This window comes from Brachionichthys hirsutus, chromosome 16, assembly GCF_040956055.1.
Source record: "Brachionichthys hirsutus isolate HB-005 chromosome 16, CSIRO-AGI_Bhir_v1, whole genome shotgun sequence".
Lineage (NCBI taxonomy): Eukaryota > Metazoa > Chordata > Actinopteri > Lophiiformes > Brachionichthyidae > Brachionichthys > Brachionichthys hirsutus.
Window position 1 is genome coordinate 9,344,473 of NC_090912.1, and position 20,669 is coordinate 9,365,141.

Consider the following 20,669-nt stretch of genomic DNA (forward strand, 5'->3'; position numbering starts at 1 on the left):
ATAACGCGAGAGTGGAGTGAACAAAGAGGGGAGAAGACGTAAGCTGATGAGGGACACACTATCGCTCAACACTGTGAAGGAGACAGAGGAGGTGCGGCTGTCCTGCAGCAGTGTGTGTGTGTGTGTGTGTGTTTCTGGCTGTGCTCATTAGTGTAGGAGTAATTGATAGGGTTGTAGAGCGCTGAGCAGAGTGATTAAGGGGAGAGAGGGCAGGGGCTTATTTCTCAAAAGAGCCTTGAAAGAGAAATGCTGAATGAATCAGACAAACAACCGAGGTGGCCTTAAACTAATCTCCTCCTGACATTTTGATGGGTTCCTGTCTCTTTTGTGTGTTCTTGCATGTGTGTCCTCAGGTGCATGTGATGACTCTGTCTATTTTTCAGGCTAAAAGAATGGAGTCCAACGGAAGTCTTCTACCTACCTCGTTCTTCTTATCCCTTTCTGCAGAACTAAGGAGGAGTTCTACCTTTTTCCTTTTCTCTCCCTCTCCCTCTCTCTCTCTCTACACATCATCACTCTGCGTCACACAAAGCATTTTACTCGAGTTTAGGAAGACGTAGTCAGTGGTTTATTTTTCCACGTGGTATTTATCATCCCATCCTTTGAGGACTGCAGCCTCACAGCAACTTGAAGCAGTGATGAAAAAGCATTGGAGCAAATGATTGTGTTTAATATATAAAATAATGCAAGGCTTTCTTGCCCCCCCCCACCCCCACACCCAAAAAAAATAATATGGCAAGCCCCTTTTTATTTTCCTATTTTTCTCTCCAAAAGTGTTCTCTCCCCTCTTGTTCTCGCCCCCCCCCCCCCCCCCCCCCAGCCCTTATTTTTTCAAGCATCACCGTGGAGGTGTCCTGACAATTTCACAGAGCTCTCCAGAGACACCAGACTCCCTGTGACACACACACAATCACACTCGCAGCGGGGATCTGCCAGCCATGGGCCTGTTGACGTGTCCTTCCTGTGAGACACGACAAGCCGCTTGTGCCTCGGCAAACACGGAGGAGAGCCGTGTTGCGGAGCTGAAATCCTTCGTAGCCTTGCCTTGAGTCTCCTCCTGCTCGTGGTTCTCCCTAGACGGGTGCCAAACAGCATCACGGATGCCGAGGGAACCAAGGCTGGCCTGTTACCAACCGATTCATTCATGCGTGAGGACTCCCTTTAGCAATTTCCTTCGTCTCTCCTTTGCCTACCCTCGCCTCACCCTGTTCTGGTTTCCGAGGGGTTCCACCCCGTCAAGTCCTTCCTTGCACTTGTTTGTTCTCTTTTTCTTTTGACGAGCCGGCAGCTCCCCACTGATTGGACGGTTTTTTTGCTGGCTTCTATTGCAAGCACGTCCTGACTGACAAACGACGATGTCATCGCTCTGCAGATCACACTGGCCCCAGATTAGGAATACACCATTGCGTCCACCTTTTTCATCTGTCATCCTCCCATTACCTTCCTCTGCCATTCTCTGTTTACTTCCACAGCTGAAGAGGACGGCCATGAAAAGATCTCCCCGGGTTTCTCTTTCCAACAGGTTCCTGGAGCTTGGTGTAAGGGGGGAAATGGGAGGGAGGGGTTTGACAATGAGAGGGGTGGAGGTGGGGTTGAGAGTGTGTGGTTCGGGCTGACTTGTGTTCTTGGTGGGATTATTGATAAACTGAAATGAAATGGAAATGGATTTAAACCCAGGTCAGGTTTTCCCCTCCTCATTTTCCATCTGAGCCATCCTTTCTCTGAGTAGCCAACCGTGACACAGACAGATAACTTGCTTTAAGAAGACAGACAGAAAGGACAGCATTTTATTTAATCTCAATTTTCTCTTTTTTCCTGCACCTGTTTTTCTTTCATTCTCTTTACTTTCTCTCTCTCTCTCTCTCCCGTGCTGTCTTTCTATTTTATCTCTGTTTCCTCCTTTCTCCTTTTCCGATGCTTGAATAGAAGTGGATCAAAAAGGTAAAGACCACAATGAACATAACAACCACAGCTCGCCCCTTCCTCCTCCCTTCTCCTTCTCCCTTGCCCCCCCCCCATGCTCCCTCCTAACCCAGCACCTTGTGTAGTGGTCATTTTTGATGTTGATGTCCCTCCCTTTTCTTTCTCAACCTCAAATCGCGTCCTCTGCCCTTCTGTCTAAGTCTCTTTGAACTAAAACCAAAACTCTAAAGTCCTTCTAGATTTCCTCCTTGGTTCTGATGACACCAGCCTGACCTGCACACATTCACACACCCAGTCACTCTCCCTCTCTCTCTCTCTCTCTCTCTCTCACACACACACACACAAATGCATTACGGAGGCTCAGTCCAGTATCTTCGAGAGATAAATGATTAATTTACAGTTGCTCATCTTGTCTTAAATTTGCAGACAACATACTGTCTCATCATCTCATGCAAATTTCTCCTCTCCCTCCCATCCCTGTCAAACTCTGAACACACACCTGACGACTCACACCTTTCATTACATTTCGCACGTACCTTTCTGCACATTTCACTGCTGTGATTTATTTGTCCCTCTAGATCTAAGAAAAATAATCCACCTGAACATCACCCAGCTCCTCCTTTTCGCCATACTACATCTCTTCTCTTCCCTTCTTTTTTTTTTTTAGTTGCTCTGGATCAATTCAAAGTTTGTTGTCGCTATAAACTCAAAGCAAAACATCATGCCGAGAAGACAATAACGGGCCATAGTTGCTCTCATTTTGCGGTGTCCCATTTTCAGGTGCTTCAGTGTCCTCCTCTCGTTCTGCCTTTCTTGCTTTTGTCAATTACTCAGACTTCCATTGAACCCATTTTCTGTCCCTGTGATTGTTTTTCTCTTTTGGAGTTCTCATCCTATCATTCGATTGTTCTCTTTCTCTGCTTAGTTTATCTCTCAGATCAAATCTGGCCATCACGAGCAGCCGGCGGCGCTTTTGAACATTCCTTACACTCCTCTGCATTCTCTCCTTGTCTCTTTTCTCTATTTGCACTTCGCGACGCCTCGGTTTTCTTTACTGCATTTGCACTGTGAACTCGGTTCCCCTAAACCCCGTACACGTCCGTCCATCTCTACTGGTTTCATCTCCTATATGTTTGGTTGGGCCCCGGGAAGGGGAGGGGAGGGGGGCGGATGGGTGTAGGAGGTGTATCCGTTCTATGGGGTGCTCCAGCGTCTTGTAATGGCGATTCTGATACAGCAGGCACCCTGGACTCTTAAAGAGCTGCAATCAGTATAGAAGGGCACCTCAATCAGAGGCTCCTTACAGAGCCCTGACCCATACCCAAGGTCACGGTGAGAGTAATAGTCATCAGTGCCAGCCACCACCCCCCCCCCCCCCCCCCCCAACGAGCCTCACCCTCCTCAGCTCTCTCTGAGCCCCTCAACTCACCCCCCATCTCAGCTTCAGACATTTCTCCTTGTAGCATGGATAGATCTATAATTAGCCCAAAAAGAGGTTTGCAGACCCCTTTATCTGTCATTGTGTCCGGGGCCCTTCATTAAACGTGGATCATTGTCTCACCTATTTCTCCCACTACAAGCCAACCATCCACTCTCCCTATTGTGTAGTGGAATAGCAAGCAACATGACCATCCTCTTCCTCATGCTTCCACCTCATCCAACTGCTTTTTTTTTTTTTTTTTTTTAGCAATCTTCCTTCCACTTACAAGACAAAAAAATTCCCTTCCCGCTGTCTGCAAACCTGCTCTTATACCCACCTTAATCCATCCCCTCACTGCTGCTAAACACAAATTATTTCCTTGTTTATGGCTGAATTAAAATTACGGACCTGTTTATCGCCTCCCACCGATTTATCAGCTAATTAACAGATTTCCATTGGGAGGACGTGACGTCACATGCAGGAGATCCTGTTCAATGACTGTCCGAGACTGTCAACCTGTCAACCGTTGGTCTATTTTAAGGCCATGTCAGATGCCTCTCCTTCTTTCCATCGGCCGCCCCCCCCCCCGTCCCTGCACCCTTTTCACACTCTTGCAGAGCACGCTACCCACATCAGCACCGTATTTCCTTTATCACCGCTAACGGGACCAAACAAGTTTCTTGATATATTTCTCCCACCAGTCTGTTGGCCTCAAAAACAAAAGAGGTGAGGAAATAATGCAGTTTTAGCCTGCTGTGAGCAGTCCTGTTTTTTTACATAAAGGCAGGATGCATAAAACATACAAGGACAGAACCCTCAGTTACATAAATCATTTTGATTTGAAAAAGAGAGGCAGTGGGATAAACTACTGCATCGTGTGACAGGATAACCCCCCCCCCCCCCCCACCCCCCACCCCCCAAAAGAAATGGCTGCAAATGGAGAAAGAGGGAGCGCGGTCGCTATAGAGACGACGAGTCCGGCAGCATCACCTCATTAGGAATGACCCACCACACACTGGCAAAGTCACGTGACCAAGGCAGTGCAGACAATCTATTCAGTAGCAGATAGGGAAGAGTGTGGCGATTAACTGCACACATGCAGAAGTCATGCATTGCCACAGAACAGAGAGGCGAGTGAGTGAAGCGGGTTTTCATGAATAGAAATCGCTCATTCTGATTTCAGGACCTTCATGGGCCGGAGTCAGAGCAGAAAAAGCAGGAGAGACCTGTCAGGCCAGGCAAGGCTGATACAACAGCCACGCAGACTCGATGCTAGTCCACATCTTAAGTGTCTAGTCTAGGATGTGTAGCCTCTGCAGCCATGTCACTCAGTGTCAACCCCATTCAAACACTGATCTGTGGCTCTTGCCAGTTTTTGCTCTCAGTGAAGGGTATTCTCTCGGGCAAATGTTTGGGTTGATAAAACTGCCAGTTTGACGCCTGCCTCTTCAACTGTCTGGACAGTGTGTACCGGTGTGCATTGTGTGAGTGTGTGTGTGTGTGTGTGTGTCCTAAGGGTGTATGTCCATGTGTATATGTCTGTGCATGGCTCTTTGCTCTGTATTGTGTTTTTACTCCAATGACTTGACCCCCTTGTCATCGAAAAGGAAGCGGAAACACAATGGGACCCTCCCCCCGCCCGCCTTTCTTCAATCTTGTTATTTCTCTCTTCTTCTTCTTTTTCTCTGTCACGATGTCACTCCTTAGCAGAATAACTCCCTCCTAATTCTCATTTCACGGGAAATAACCTATATGCTCTCTCTACTCCACTCCTCTTGTTTGCACACACAGAACATGCTTGCAACCTTCTTCGATCCTTCTCCCACTCTCTTGCCTCTTTCTGTCTCTCTGAACCGCACACATGCATGCCTTCACACACACACACACACACACAAACAGACATACAAATGCATATAAGACACGGCTACACACACTAATGGGCTGATGACTACACATCAACATACCATCAAGACACTCCCTACCCACTCAAGCACACATGCTAACTCTTTATGCCCATTAAATGTCCAGCGTGGGGTGCCATGTTATGCTCTACTCTGCCCCCTGCTGCCAGCATGCTTGCACCTTCCAGTAACAGGTGTGGGTTTCAATTAGAGCAGCATGATCTCAGCAGTCAGTCCTGAGAGCAGTGCCATGAGTGTGGGCCGAGTAAAGGCTTGGGCCAGTAGAGCCTTCAGATCCGTTCAAGTAAGGATTTAAAAAAACACACTTTAGAAGCGACTACCAGCCGCTGTCAGGGGGTGTTCAGATCATCAAAGTTGTACATTAACCATCACTGCGACTCAGCCACATCAAACACAGCAACCAGTATTAAAAGTCTAAATTTAGCCCTGGGCTGTCAGCGCTGACTTTTAGCTGCATTACCAGTATGTCAGAAATTACTGCAAGACAATAACGGGAGATATTTGCTGTCATTTTCGGGAAAATTCGTTGTGCTTTTATCACGTTATGCCACAGCCTCATATTGACGAGCAGCAGCTGACCTGTGCCTGGGAATGGGATTATAGCGATAAGTAGTCAATTATTACAGCAGTATCTCCCTATTTCTGACATGACATGACTATGATAGCTACAGCCTGGGGTTTAATCCCTGATAAGGTAAGTTTCGTTGGCTAGTTTTTAGGGTAAGGAAATGTTGTGTCTGTATCACCTTGAGAATTCACTGAGATGATCTGACTGAAAGATTTCCGCATGGACCCAAGCAGGAATGAATGTATTAATCTAATCCCTGACAGCTCCTACTCCTGCTAACCTGCTCTATCCAGACTTGGATAATGCCTATAATCTCAAGATTTACGCCTAATGCTTAATGCCTGATGCCTAATACCTCATTCATAATAGCCTATTTTATCATACTGTACAATGGGATTTGGCTACTGCTTTCTGCTGCAGACAGCCTTCACAGATAGAGTGAAAGAGAAGCAGCCACAGCAAGAGGAGAGGCAGAAAGAGCCAGTAAACAGGAGGGCAGCTGGGGAGGCTGGGGAGTGCAGGTCAGCGTTAACGAAGCCCCCTAGGCAGGTTTTGTAGGGTAGTGTGAAACATGTCTTCTGTTTCTGTTTGGCCTGTGTGTGTGTGTTTGTGTGCATCTTCTTGCTGTAGAGCCTGGAGGCCATCGATGAGCCCCTTTGACACCGGCCTCACCCAGCAACCAGTTCATTAGAATAAAGCAAGGCCTGGAGATTGGCAGCCGGCTGGATTCATATGGGAGAGGGAAGACCGAGGGCCATGGAGGAGGAAGGCAAAGGATGACTGCTTATGCCACATTGCTATTGTGATGATGAGCCCGGTGGAATACAGTGTTGCCAATTTAGGGCAGGGCTGGAAGGTTGGGTGCAACACTGAACAGGAGCCAGTGGTAGTTTTAGGGGTGGGCACAATGTAGTGAACGCTAACTATATATTATAGTCTACCATGACTAAAGCTGGGTAGCACGGTGGCGCAGTGAGTAGCACTGTTGCCTCACAGCAAGAAAGTCACTAGCAAGTTCTCCACCTTCAAAAACATCCAGCTTAGGTGAATTGATCACTCCAAATTATTTGTAGGTGCGTGCGTGAGTGGTTGCCTGTCTTTGCGTGACATCACAATGCGCTGGCGACGCTTCCGGGCAGTGCCCCGCCTCTCGCCCATGGTCAGCTGGGAGAGGCTCCAGCAGCACAAGGCTGATAAGTGGCTGTCGACGAAATGTTCGACTATGCAAGAGGATGGATGGATGGATGGGGGGAATCAGTTGAACCAGGTATCCCAAAAAATCAGGAAAGACAAGTGCGTGAAGCGCAAAGCGTTTATTACAGCAGGTGTTATGTGATAATTAAAACTGGTCTCGAGCGTTTAGTGATTTTGTTATCAAGTAACATCTGCCAACAACATCCATTCCAAATACTGGTGGTGGTGGTGATGGTGGCTGATGACTCGGCTGTGAAGCTGATAAATTGTTGGAGCAGGTGAGTCTATGAAGACGGGGTGTTGAGGGGGATGTGCAAGGATGCATACCAGCAGCAGGAACTAGCTGAAGAAGTAAGGGAAGCATGTCCAGCAGGATCAGGCTGTCTCTGCAGGTGTGCCGCTGAGCTGTTGGATGGATGTTACCAGCTGGGGAAATACCCCAAAAATGTCAGCTGGCAAACCCCAGACAATGGTAACAGAAAATTAAGGAATGCTGGGATTATATGAAAAATATCTACAGACACAAGCATTTAAAGTCAGTCTTCCTGGCTGCTAGAACATCACCTGAAAATTTATCAGAAAGCACAAAAACTAAGGTTAGGTAAGTTAGCTGTTAAATGTGTTAGTTATAGCCTTCAGAACACGGAGGAAACTGTTTCCCCCCAGTGTTTCATCTCAGTGGCATTACGTGATAAATCAACGACACTGTTGGTTCACATGAAGGCACTCTACTTCATGTCATCCAGTGGAATCCAATCCAGCTCTGATTTGCTCTTGTTTAATCAAGCAGCATCACGTGCAACACGATCATTTTTATTTTATTTTTATTTTTTAATGCAAGATTGCCCCAAGAAGCAAATTGTTCCATAGAGGCATTACAAATGTAGCCTGCCCTTTACGGGACTGCGTGTATCATTTTCGCTGCCATGGCAACAGAGGATTTTAATGCTAGCATTGATATTAATATTCTTCCGGTTGGTCTTCCTTTTTGCGGCTGTAGAGAACAGCTCCTTTGTGCTTTAATTCGCCTTGAAGGAGAGTGTTCCTGACTTTGTGGGTTCAACTGCATGCTGTTTATTTCTCTATTTACAGTGGCATTGCATTTCTGAGGCGGTGTCCTACTTTGAGCGAGGGTCCCACCACCCATCACCCCCTTGGCTTTCCGCTCTGATAACACCTCACCCTTTACAGCAGGGGTGTCAAACTAATTTTCTCCAAGGGCCACATTAGCATTATGTTTGCCCTCCAAATACCAAATGTAAACCATAACACAGTAAAAAATGTAACTAAATGTAATGTCATTTAATGTAAAATAACTGTAACTACTCCTTAACATGCTGTTTATTTAACACATCTAATAATGTGAAAAAGTTCCATTCAAATGCAATCATCACGCAGGAACAAAGATAATCGATACAAAATCAAAGCAAAACCAAAAAGCCACCACCTTGTCTTGTCATGGACATGCGCAAACCAAAAAAACCAACCAAAATGGGCAAGATAAAGAACATTCCCCAAGTCAAAGATGTCACTTTCAGGGTCAGCACTGGACAGCTCCATATATTGCTGCCTATGGAGCTGTCCAGTGCTGATCCTGAGCTCCATATGTCGCCGGTGTCAACATGTCAGCACTTGCTGGAAAAAACAAAAAAGTTCAAATAACTTTCAATAGTCACCGCCAGCAGATTATTAATTTCCTGACTGCAGCGTGTTGCTATTGTTATTGCCATGTTGCTGAATTTCTCCATTTGATCAGTTCACTCCTTAAGTTACAAACATTGCATATTCAATTGTATAGTTGTAAAAATATATGGATAGATTATTGCTGTTATTATAACATAAATCCTTTCAATTGATCAGGTTAAGAAAACCACACTACTCCATCGAACAATAATCAAACTTATTCAAGTAAATAATATTAAATAATAAATAAAGCATAACACAAGTTATGGCATTAACTTTGTTCAAAACTCTTTTGTCACAGTTGAGAGGAGCAGAACTGCAGAACAACCAACAAATGTGGGCTGTTAAGAACACGTGTGACAGATGCAGCATTTTACAAAAACAAATGTCTGCACACAGCTCTCGAGGGCCACAAAAAATGACTTGGAGGGCTACATTTGGCCCCCGGGCCTTGAGTTTGACAGATGTGCTTTACAGTCTTCATTTGGAATTGTTTGGAGGAGAACCTCCATCTCCATCTCATGCCGTGTCTCCACTGATAAAGACTTCACTTGTTTGTGAAACAAGAGTTTGCATGGATGTTAGTCAAGAAATTAATTGTTCAGCTGTCTCCAAGTGCCAGATTTACTATTTCTCCTCACGTTGTTTTGCGTAGTTCAGTCACCCGCATTCGTGTTTGCCAAGCAAACACCGCAGGCTTTTGAAGGAAGATTGTTGGTTTGTCGGTGCAGCTTGACAAGCCTCCTGTGAAGAGTCTGTTGTTCAGAGCACTTATTCATGCCAGGGCTTGATTAGACTCATCTTTGGCTGCCAGTCTCAATCCCTGTTGGACCCCATTAGACAGAGCAGACACATTGCTATAAGTAGCCCAACATCGCAGATCACCAGCCACTACATTATCAAGAGCAATGCCACAGGCAATCAACAGCGGAAGCTGGATTTCCAGATGCTTGAAGCAACTCTCCCATTTGTTTAATATGATCCTCCTCCTCCTCCTAGGCTCAATATTCACTGCGATCTACGCCTAGACAACCCAACACTGCAGTCACTGTGTGGCAGTACAGGGCAAGGCATTCACATTCCTGCATGTTGTTCATGTTGTACAAATGTGCATCCAAGCGTGCTCGATGTCATATGTGTCCACTTGCCCCCCCCCCCCCCCCCCCCCCCGCAACCTCTAATTAGATCAGAGGTGCATTCAATCATGAGGTGGCCAGCAGGTGTCTGCTTCTGTCGCCACTGCAAGCCACATAGGAACACAAATATAAACCGGCAGAGCAGATCTGGGGGACTCCTGTGATACTGATACACCTGTGATGTCAAAGTGGTGAGGATGCCAGCAGCTTTCCTCATAGATCACCTGACACACCTGGTGGTCCCAGGGCACTTTGGCAATTTACACCAGTCCCCCGATGGATGTCATCGACCTGTCTAAAGCAGACTTGCTTTCCATGTGTGTGTATGGATTTTGTGTGCAAGGGTTCCCGTTTATTTGCGTGTGTGGTTGTGTTTGCAATAAGAGCTGTTGTTTCCGTCGGTCTATGTGTGTGACATGACTAATGTTGTGTGGCAGTTGCTGAGGGAGGGGAGGCTTGGCCAACCTCATATCTCTACCCAGGATGCCTTTTTGCGTTTGCTTTTTTTTATTTGAGACTTTATTCTTGACTGAGAGCCAAATTTGAGTCCTAATAAAACAAGATCCACAATTACTGTGTTACCACCCGGCAGCAGATCTTTAAAATAGAAAATACACACTCATATAAAAAGTAGGCCAAGATGGATTCGATTAGAGACTACATCTAAGGCGCGGCAGCAGCCAGAAATCAACCATTTATCATATCTAGACACCTCCACAAAGCTGCGAACCAATGAGCTTTCATATGTTCCTTCATTTTAAATCTGATATTGTGCCTCACGTCACTCCTCCATTCTCCTCCTGGTCTGTGTCCCCTTTTCAATTCTCAACGTACTTTTATCTACTCATATTTTTCTCCTGTCCTCTCCGTGCTTCTCTCCTGTTCTATATTCCATGGTCTTTTATTTCTATTATTTCTTTCCATTTCCCCCCCCCCCCCCCCCCAACCATCTTCATATCTTGAATTTTTTGCAATGCTTTCTTTTCATTTTCTCTGTCTTCCCCCCCCCCCCCCCCCACCCCCTCTTCTCTTCCTCGCTGCACCAACACAACTGCTGTACGCCAGTCTTTGTGTGTCCGGGGAAACTGCTGCGGGTGCAGGCAGCCAGCTCCTTGCAGGAGGCGGAGCATCAGGCTGGGGCGTGGTGTAAGGACCCTCTGCAGTCTGGGGACCGCCTGTACGTCATGCCCTGGACCCCCTATCGCACAGACATGTTGTATGAGTACGCTTCCTGGGAAGACTTCAAGCAGAGCCGAGCCACCACGACCTACAAGTGAGGGCACCTCCCACTGACCTGGTTGATCAAATAGCATCTGCTGCAGTATTTATTTATCGGCCTTTAATATGACTGAAGATGGCGATAGCATAGTAGCCTCCCAGTGGTGTCAGCTTGCTCATTACGAGGTCATCTCGTAGATCTGAATTGACTTCCTCGCCAAGATTCCTGCGCCTCTCATCCCTGTACTTCTCCCTTAACAGGTTGCCCAACAGAGTTGATGGGACCGGCTTTGTGGTGTACGACGGAGCAGTATTTTACAACAAAGAACGCACACGAAACATTGTCAAGTATGACTTAAGGACGCGAATTAAGAGTGGCGAGGCCATCATCACAAACGCCAACTACCACGACACGTCGCCCTATCGCTGGGGAGGGAAATCGGACATTGACCTTGCTGTGGATGAGAACGGTCTCTGGGTGATCTACGCCACCGAGTCCAACAACGGACGGCTGGTGGTCAGCCAGGTGAGAGAGCAGCGCAGCGCAGATGGGGATGAGCGAGGGATTAAATGCAGGAGTGGATTATCTCACAATCTCATCTATGTAGTCAGGTCAGAGGTCACATGTGAATGAACTACTGAGGTTTGTGCAGAAGAAAATGTAAAAATAGAAAATAGAGTCACAGAAAAAATCTCTATAAATGTTTGGACTAATTTGAAATCCAGTTATATCCAAAAACTAATCTTCTCTGATAAGGTATATGTTTTGGATATGCGCACGCAAACAGTTTCAATTTTGGTTTCAAATTTTATGGCCAATAATAATGTCTCCGTTCTTTACGCAAACTTTTTTAGCATTCATTTGGAACCTCTGCTATACTGATGCAAGCACATCAAACGCTTTGCATGAAATCCTCTTACACATGTTTGTTCATTTTTGCTTCTGAATAAACATGAATAACATGATAAATGTTGATTTAAATTGATTCTCCTTTCTGCCACTGAACAGATGCTTAAATGCAGATGTAGTTTAATTAGCCAGACAAAGGATTTACCGGCCCTTGAGCTGCTCCTGCAACGTAAACCTCTACTTATTAAGCTATTGCAGGAAAGTTAAGTGTGAAATACAGACTCGCTCCTTTTGTTACATCTAAAACTGTGATTCTGAAAAGAGTTAATTCCAAAATCAAACTTTCCAGCATTATTTATATTTTAAGACCTGGCCAAGTTTTCCTCTTCTCCCTATCAGGTGAACCCTTACACTCTTCGCTTCGAAGGCACCTGGGAAACCATCTTCGACAAGAGGTTGGCATCCAACGCCTTCATGGCGTGCGGTGTCCTCTACGCGGTGCGGTCAGTCTACCAGGATGATGACAGTGAGGCCGGCGGCGACCTGGTGATGTATGCCTACAATACCAATCGTGCCCGAGAGGAACCTGTCAACATCCCCTTCCCGAACCCCTATCAGTACATTTCCTCTGTGGACTACAACCCCAGAGACAACCAGCTTTATGTCTGGAACAACTACAACGTGCTGCGCTACGCACTAGAGTTTGGACCACCTGACCCCACAACAAGTAAGGAGTAGTCCCATGGAAAACACACAAAGAAGGGTGCATGAAGCTTTGTAGTAGAATTATCTTCAGCAAACTTCTAATTTATAATTGTGAGAGGTTGTGATTTTTATTCTGGGTTAGAGTATCACAAGGTTGTTTATTTTTCCAATTACAGAGATTACGTTATTCTTAAAATGAACTTTTATTAACCCTATTAAGGGTAGCCTTGGACGCAAATTGCCGTTTTTTTTGTGTTTCTGGTCTGACGTTTGAGTACTCAGATACCAGATCCTCGTATCTCCATCCCCAGTCGTAGTTAGAGTAAAGAGCAGCCTCTCAGGTATGACTGGTTTAGCACCTCATTTCAACTTCTATGTGTCACGGATAATAATAAAAAAAAAAGTACCTCTGAAATGATAAGGGGGAGGATGAAATGGGAGCACCGTGCAGCTTTTTGGCATCAATATGAGAGGGGAGGTTTGGATCTATTGTATATCTGAGTCACATAAAGCTCGGATTAGGTCCAGAGAGAGTCGAGGCACAGACACACGGGCGGCAGCACTCAAAGAGCTGTGAGCTCTTTGATCTGTTGTGATTCTGTACTTGTGATTTGTTCCTTTTATCCTTGCATTGGGTTTGGTTGTTAGTGATGGTGACTTCTCTGATACATTTGATCAATTATTCATCTCCGCCCCCCTACCCCCCCGCCCCCCAGCTTGTGATGATGTCTCTTCCCCTTGCCTTTCCTAATCTCTACTAGGAGCAGGCTTTGAAAGGCTCAAAAAAGTATTTGCCACCCCAATTATTGTCAGGCTAACTTGTGAACTTCTGAGAGTCATCCCACATTCACATGGATGTGTCCTTTACTCTCTTCATGCACTTCTGCCGCTCACTTTCTTTTTTATCTGGCTCACTGAGTCTCATTCTATCGCTCTGACTCTACCCTTTCTTTTCTCTCTTTCTATCCTTGGTTACCTCAGGTCCTCTGATGACCACCCAAGTGACCACAACTCTGCCAGCCAAGCCCTTAACATCCAGTGCCAGCCCCTCTACCGCTCGCCCTCTGGCCCCCACCTCACGCCCAATAGGCTCCATTAACAAGCATCCCGATCTACGGCCGATAACAGCCACCGTGCCCGTCACTCGCCGGCCGCCCCGCCCCCCTGAAGGCCCGGACTCCCACCTCTGTGAGGCCAAGCTGGACCGTGGTGTTCAGTGGCCCACCACGCAGAGAGGAGAAACAGTAGAGCGACCGTGTCCCAAAGGATCTCTCGGTGAGGACCTGTGCATGCATTTTCCCCCCCACTCCATGGAACAAGCAAATGGCCGTTTTGTGTTAAAGTGTATTTACTTACACATGATATCCTCCATGCATGTGTGTGTATGTTTGCATGTGGGAGTGATCAGCATGTTTGTGCTCTCACGCTGGTATTTTTCCACTCTTGTTTTTGTGCTTGCGTTGTTCCCACCAGCACCGTCCCCCAGGACTCGCAGATGAAAGCACGCCTTCCACAAATGAAAGCTCATCTCCAGCAGAGAGAACATGGCTGATTGAGAGTAGCAAATAATGAAATGAAAGGCCAGACAAAACAGACGCCACCTCTTTTCATGTTAGCTTCTATACCTCTTAAACATCAGGCATCGAAAAGCTATAATTATTCACGGGGAAGAGGCGATCCCTCCGTCTTCCTCTTCCAGTGCCTTTCGCGGGTTCTCTCGGTCACCGCTGCAGAAATAGCAGTAACGTTAATTTAGCAGCTGGTTTCACGGTCGTGTATTGGCAGAGCTCTCGGACCCAATCTGTGGTCGATGGAGGAGGGGGAGGAGAGAAGTGAGATTGCTCTACAACTGTGAAGCAGGGCTACATTGTCTGTGTCCTCTGTTCTGCCTCTATTGCTCATTCTCTCCCGCTATGGTTTTGCTTCTCTTCTTTGTCTTTGTGACTTGACATTGGTTATTTGTGTCGGCAGCAGCAGACAGACCCTCCAATGCTTTTATTTCTAAGCAGTGTCCTTTCTCTGCAGCCTTGTAACTAAACCAGAAAAAAAAGGTCCAACAGGAAACGAGGGTCGGAGGAAGGTTATTCCCTTCAAGTGTTTTAATTTGACAGTGAGATAAATCTTATCGTGTGTGTGTGTGTGTGTGTGTGTTAGGGATGGGAAGAAACCCGATTTGTATCGATACACAATTTTGCGCGTGTGCGATGCGAGTTCATTGGCAGCGTAGTGACGTAGCGATTCATTTAAGGCTCATGTGTCAAACTCAAGGCGCTCAGGATCAGCACTGGACAGCTCCATAGGTAGTCAGCAATATATGGAGCTGTCCAGCGCTGATCCTGAAGGTGACGTCTTTTCCGCGGCATTGACTCTGGGAATGTTCTTTATCTTGCCCACTTCGGTTGGTTTTTTTGGTTTCTGCATGTCCATGACAAGACAAGGTGGTGGCTTTTTGGTTTTGCTTTGATTTTGTATCGATTATCTTTGTTCCTGCGTGATGATTGCATATGAATGGAACTTTTCCACATTATTAGATGTGTTAATTTATTCCCATCACAAACTTTGGTTCATACTTATGAACAAAAAAAATAAAAAAAATAGTTATTTAATAGCATGTTAAGGAGTAGTTACATTTATTTTACATTAAATTACATTACATTAGTTACATTTTTTACTGTTTTACGGTTTACATTTTGCCTGTGGAAGGCAGACATTATGCTAATGTGGCTCTTGGAGAAAATTTGTTTGACACCTGATTTAAGGCATCGACTTTAGAGTACATCGGATTTCAGATTATTGTATCGGTTAATCACGATATATATAGCTTTAACAATAGTGTATTTTTCCATAACTTTCCAAAAGTACGTATGTGCGTAAAGACGTCTTCCGCGGTGGGTTGTGTGAAGGGGCGTAGAGCAGGGCGGAGACTCCAGCCACGACAACATGGAATCACAGCAGCAAAATAAGATACATTCACCAGCCACCAATTTCACCAGAAATTTAAATCAAAGGCTTGGCAGCACTATGTTTTACAAGCAAGATGAAAAGCTTGACAAATCAAGCGCAATTTGCAAACTCTGTAACGCTGCCATATATATACTGGCAGCACGACTAATCTTATCGCTCACGTGAAACAGTGACGCAGCATAAACATTGAAACGGAGACAGAGCCCGACTCCTCTCGTTCCACAGTCTTTGCTTAAAAGTTGCCTGTTGTGTCCAGTTATAAAATAACTACATTATTAATATAGTTAAAAAGAAGATGGAAATGTGTGTCGAGTACATATAAAAAACTAAAACACTGAAGCCGACTGAATCACATCACCTTGACAAGGCAACGCTGAATCCAGATGCATCGTGGGAATTGTTTAAGTCGAATCGTATCGCTGGCTTTAACAGATGTTGAACTTGAACCGAGATGAATCGTGTAAAGGAAGATAATCGAATCGGATCGGAGGTTTTAACAGATGTATCTTGGATGAATCGTATCGTGACAAGTGTATCGAGATACGAATTGAATCAGACAGACACCAGAGATTCCCATCCCTAGTGTGTGTGTGTGTGTGTGTGTGTGTGTTTAAATCACTCTTTTCAAAGCCTTAGAAACTTCCCAACATTTTCTCACACATATTTTACTCGACCCACGCCCCCCCTCCCCTTTCTTACCATCTCATCTTCAAACAGTGTTCAACATTTTTTTTAATTCATTTAATCCACTTTTTCTCCAGTTATAATAATCTGTCTCCCTTTTTCGCTGGTCATCGCTCTCCTCCACACGCTCCTCCTTAATTGCAGGCACCTAATGCTTATGATCTCCCCATTCCTTCCCTGTCCTCTGTTTCTTCTCCCTCTGCTCGTCTCCAGGCATCGCTTCGTTCCAGTGCTTGGCCGAGCAGGTCATTTGGAACCCACGAGGTCCTGACCTGAGTAACTGCACCTCCCCGTGGGTCAACCAGGTGGCCCAGAAGGTGAGCCCTGGAGCTGGACCCATGGCCGTGGGTCCGTTGCCTCCCACTGCCCCTCTGCTCCCACCATCCCACCACCACATACATTAACATATCTCAAGGCTGGCCTGATTAAAATACAGAATCATTCTAGCCGGCCTTTCATTATGAGACATCTGCTCTTGATACTTAATTAACTTTCTTTTTTCCCTAATGTACTTTAATTACAGCTTGGTGAAATTATATATTTTTCAAATCCAGCTCAGGGCCTCACATCTTGCAAACAACTCTGTCACTTTAAGATTTTCCATCATACATTATCCACTACAGCATGCCTCTTCAGTATCTGGACGTCTCGTTCTCTAGATGATGCACAGGGAAGTTAATTTAAGACAATCTGGTTCAAATCGCTGTAATCTTCTCCGATGCGTGCAATAATAACAGCGTTCAGAAAAGTTCAGATAAAATGCAAATCAAAGGTAAACTGGCTTGCATGGCAATATTTCTGCAGGAGAAACCCCTGAATATTTAGCAATGCATACCCTTGACCAGCTTTGGTGAAGCATATGCACGTGCCTGGAAGGGAGCGGAGCATCATGTTGGAATATTACATCAGTGGAAGAATCCATTATATGTTCTCCTTTGGCAAAAAAAATCAATTGCATTTGTAAAGTGGTTGCTAAGGGCATGATTTGCAATTGCAGCTAGGAGAATAAAAAACCTCACAATGTGTTCGACTACAAGAGCCATTTTTGTTAACAATGCAGCAAGAGGGGCTGATAATGAAGCTCGTTTTTGTTTCTGAACAAATAGCACGCAGGCCGAGCTTTGTGTTTTTTATTGAGGCAAACTAAAAGCATGAGGTTTCCGCTCATTTCAGTTTCCATGTAAATGTGTAGCAGTTGGAGTTTTCCAAACATTTGGGATGAGCCTCAGCTAATTGAGGCAGATCTGTTCCATTGTCCTGATGCCATCACTCGTGCGCTTTCGTGCCGCAGATTAAGAGCGGCGAGAACGCTGCCAACATCGCCGGAGAGCTGATGAACCACACTCGAGGTCGGATACAGGCCGGAGATGTCAGCTCATCGGTGCGGCTGATCGAGCAACTGTTGGACATCCTGGATGCCCAGCTGCAGGCCCTGAGGCCCGGGAATAAAGAGTCAGCCGCAAGAAACTACAACAAGGTGGGAGAAAGTGCGAACGCACTCATAAGTATACACACAGTGTTGAATTCAGGCATTAGAAAAGCACAATGGAGCTAAAGCAAATTTAGCCCCCTAGTGCTCATGCAGGGATGAGTGAGTTTTTAATTTGCAGTTTTTCTTGGTTTTGTTTAGCTGTTTAATTCCTCGGCTTTGTTTTGTTGCCTTCCAGCTCCAGAGGCGAGAGCGGACCTGCCGAGCCTACATCCAGGTAGCCTTCCTCTTTTTTGTCTGCCTGTTTTACACGCCTGCTCCATGACTTAGAATAACTGAGGGAAGATAAATCCTTGCGCAGACGAGGATTGTGGATGATATTCCCTTTGACTCAGTGCGCCGTATTAGGATTTATATTGCCTTTAGAATCATTGCTAGTCTGTTTTTGTGCTGAAGAGCAGTATATGAGCAAGTTTGGGAATAACTCCTGCTAGACAACATGTATAGTATTTAAATGTAGTGTTTCCTGGAGCGGGGAAAGAGGATTTGCTGGGTTTTTTCCACTTCTCTCCGAGTGCATATCTTTGAAACGGGGTTCGGTTCACGCGTGAATCATCTGTCTTTGACATAATTGTAGTGTTGTTGGACTACGCCTGGCTGTATATTATTGGCCGTGGCTCCATTGTGCTCCACAATATGTTGGAATATCTGTGGCTCGGAGGAAATATAATTTGACGATGGTATAAAAGGCTACAGTTTGTGCTCCTCGATCCTTCTGTGCATGCCTCTCCAATATTTGCGCAATATCTGTAGAAAGCTGTAATGTGATATCAGGCCTTGCTTATGCTTCTCTGTAATGATGAAGCGCGGCGCTCTGCAGCGGCCTTTTGTGTGTCGACCTGTCTGCAGCGTTCTGTAATCTGACATCGCACCCCCCCCCCCCCCCCCTCCACCACTCCCCCCGATCTCTCATGATGCACGATGATCGTAAAGGCTGTTGTGCAGAAGGTTACCAACCATCATTTTTCACTTAGCGCAAGTTAGCTCCTTCATAACCCGCCATTCCATGGAACAAACCATAAACGGCGTCCACGTTTGTCTTCAGCAGCAGAATCCGTTCAGTTCACGGCAATGCTCTTTATTTCCACGCAGCAGTCAATCCTTCATGTTGAGAGGACCAAGCAAGAGGGATTACATGATTCATCAAGCAGGCCGCTCCAATAAATTGAGTGGCTGATATAACCATAAAAATAGTCATTAAATGAATTGTAAGTGTGAAATAGAACGGCGACATGTCTGACGTAGCACAGCGATAAATGCCGTGAAGAGGAATGTTGTCTCTTCTGGATATGGTAATGATACTCTATTGATAGTGAAGTGGTCAACTAATAGTGATATTGTTGAAAAAGAGAGTAATCTCGAGGAAAGAAAGTAACTATTAATGGGCAACTCACAAATTAACGGCTCATAGGAACGGACTGCTCGAACCAGAGTCGAATGAAATCTGTGGATTTGTATTTGGAGCACATTCCTAATGAATTGCTCCAGATTTGCTCTGAACTGTGTACTAAAAGGATAATAATTAATGTCCTGTAATGAATCTCTTATCTCGTGTGCCCTCGTGTGCGGTGGAATAGCATTCTGAATTCTTTACTCCGTGATTACTTATCCATTAGTAACTTTTCCTAATGTCTCCGCTTCCAGCGCTCAGAATGAAAGGGAGATCTTGGTGAACTGAGAAAACGGCTGCTCAAGTTGCGAATGAATCGAGGATGTGACCGAATTTTAGGAGAAAAAAAAGACACAAGCTCAACTTTGAGATTGATTTATATTCATCTGAATATTTACTGTGTCCTGGGTTTTCTGTTGTCCTATAAATAGCGGTAACGCTAATGAACGCCCCCCCCCCCCCCCCCCACCCCCTCTTACTGCTTTGTGCCAGGCGGTGGTCCGGACTGTGGACAACCTGCTGCGTCCCGAGGCCCTGAAGTCGTGGCAGGACATGAACAGCACGGAGCAGGCCCACACCGCCACCATGCTGCTGGATGTGCTGGAAAAAGGCGCTTTCCTCCTGGCCAACAACATGTATGGGACCCGTTTTGTTGACAGCGAACCCAGCATTGGTAAGAAAATGGCATCAAGGATGTTAGCTGTGATGGATGGATTAGCTCAGAAAGCTTCCTATAAGTTTGCGTCCCCTCCATCAGATCTGGAGGTGCACGTCCTCAACACGGAGCTGGACCTGCAGGACTTGTCCTTCCCGCCGAGCGACACCAGCGACAGCGCCATCCACCTCTCGGCTTCCACCATTAAACAGTACAGTCGCAACGGTCAGCAGCCTTTACCCCCCCCCCCCACGCCTGGAGAGCTGCCCCCTTATGTTCCAATTTGCTCAAAAGAATCTGCATGCAGTCGAGTCCATTATTAGTTTATGGAATAGGGCTAGCCAGATTAACAGAAGCGCTGAGACAAATTCTTTTCTTGATGGTTTCTTAACAGCGGCCTTAATAGAATAGTTGGGGAGGCGTGCAGATTACAATCAGTCCCAGTCTGAGAGAGCAATCTCAGCACTCCCTCTCGCCTCCCTTCCCCATTCCACTCCGTTGCTCCGTCTCTCCGCCATCTTATCCCCCTCGCTCATCTCTCTTGGTTCTAGCCCCCCCCCCCCCCCCCCATCATCTCCCTCTTATCCCTCCTCCCTTATCCCATATACCCTTTTCTGTTTTCTGTCTCCGCTCGGCTCTGCGGTGGGAATGAGATTAGGATGATTGAAACAAACGCACATGAAATATTCATATGGAATAATAAGAGATCTGTGAATGCTTGAGGGATGAATGTTTCGTTGCCCTCCACATTAAATCTCACACTCTTCCACCAGTCAAAATGAAACGCTCCTTACCATCATTCTAACCTTCACTAACTCTCTCTCTCTATCTCCCTCTCGTTCCCCCCTGTCACTCCCCACCCTCCGTC

General features: G+C 45.9%; 1 protein-coding gene across 1 annotated transcript in view; it reads left to right on the top strand.

Moving 5' to 3' along the window:
• Positions 1 to 20,669, top strand: part of adgrl1a (adhesion G protein-coupled receptor L1a) — a 46,159-nt gene that overhangs the window by 17,122 nt on the left and 8,368 nt on the right. The window contains exons 4-13 of the mRNA XM_068750000.1: positions 1,927 to 1,941; positions 10,912 to 11,119; positions 11,326 to 11,590; positions 12,314 to 12,641; positions 13,601 to 13,894; positions 16,481 to 16,584; positions 17,559 to 17,744; positions 17,935 to 17,973; positions 19,639 to 19,819; positions 19,904 to 20,026. Of these exons, the coding sequence (XP_068606101.1) occupies positions 1,927 to 1,941; positions 10,912 to 11,119; positions 11,326 to 11,590; positions 12,314 to 12,641; positions 13,601 to 13,894; positions 16,481 to 16,584; positions 17,559 to 17,744; positions 17,935 to 17,973; positions 19,639 to 19,819; positions 19,904 to 20,026 (1,743 nt within the window). The remainder of the gene's footprint in view (positions 1 to 1,926; positions 1,942 to 10,911; positions 11,120 to 11,325; positions 11,591 to 12,313; positions 12,642 to 13,600; positions 13,895 to 16,480; positions 16,585 to 17,558; positions 17,745 to 17,934; positions 17,974 to 19,638; positions 19,820 to 19,903; positions 20,027 to 20,669) is intronic.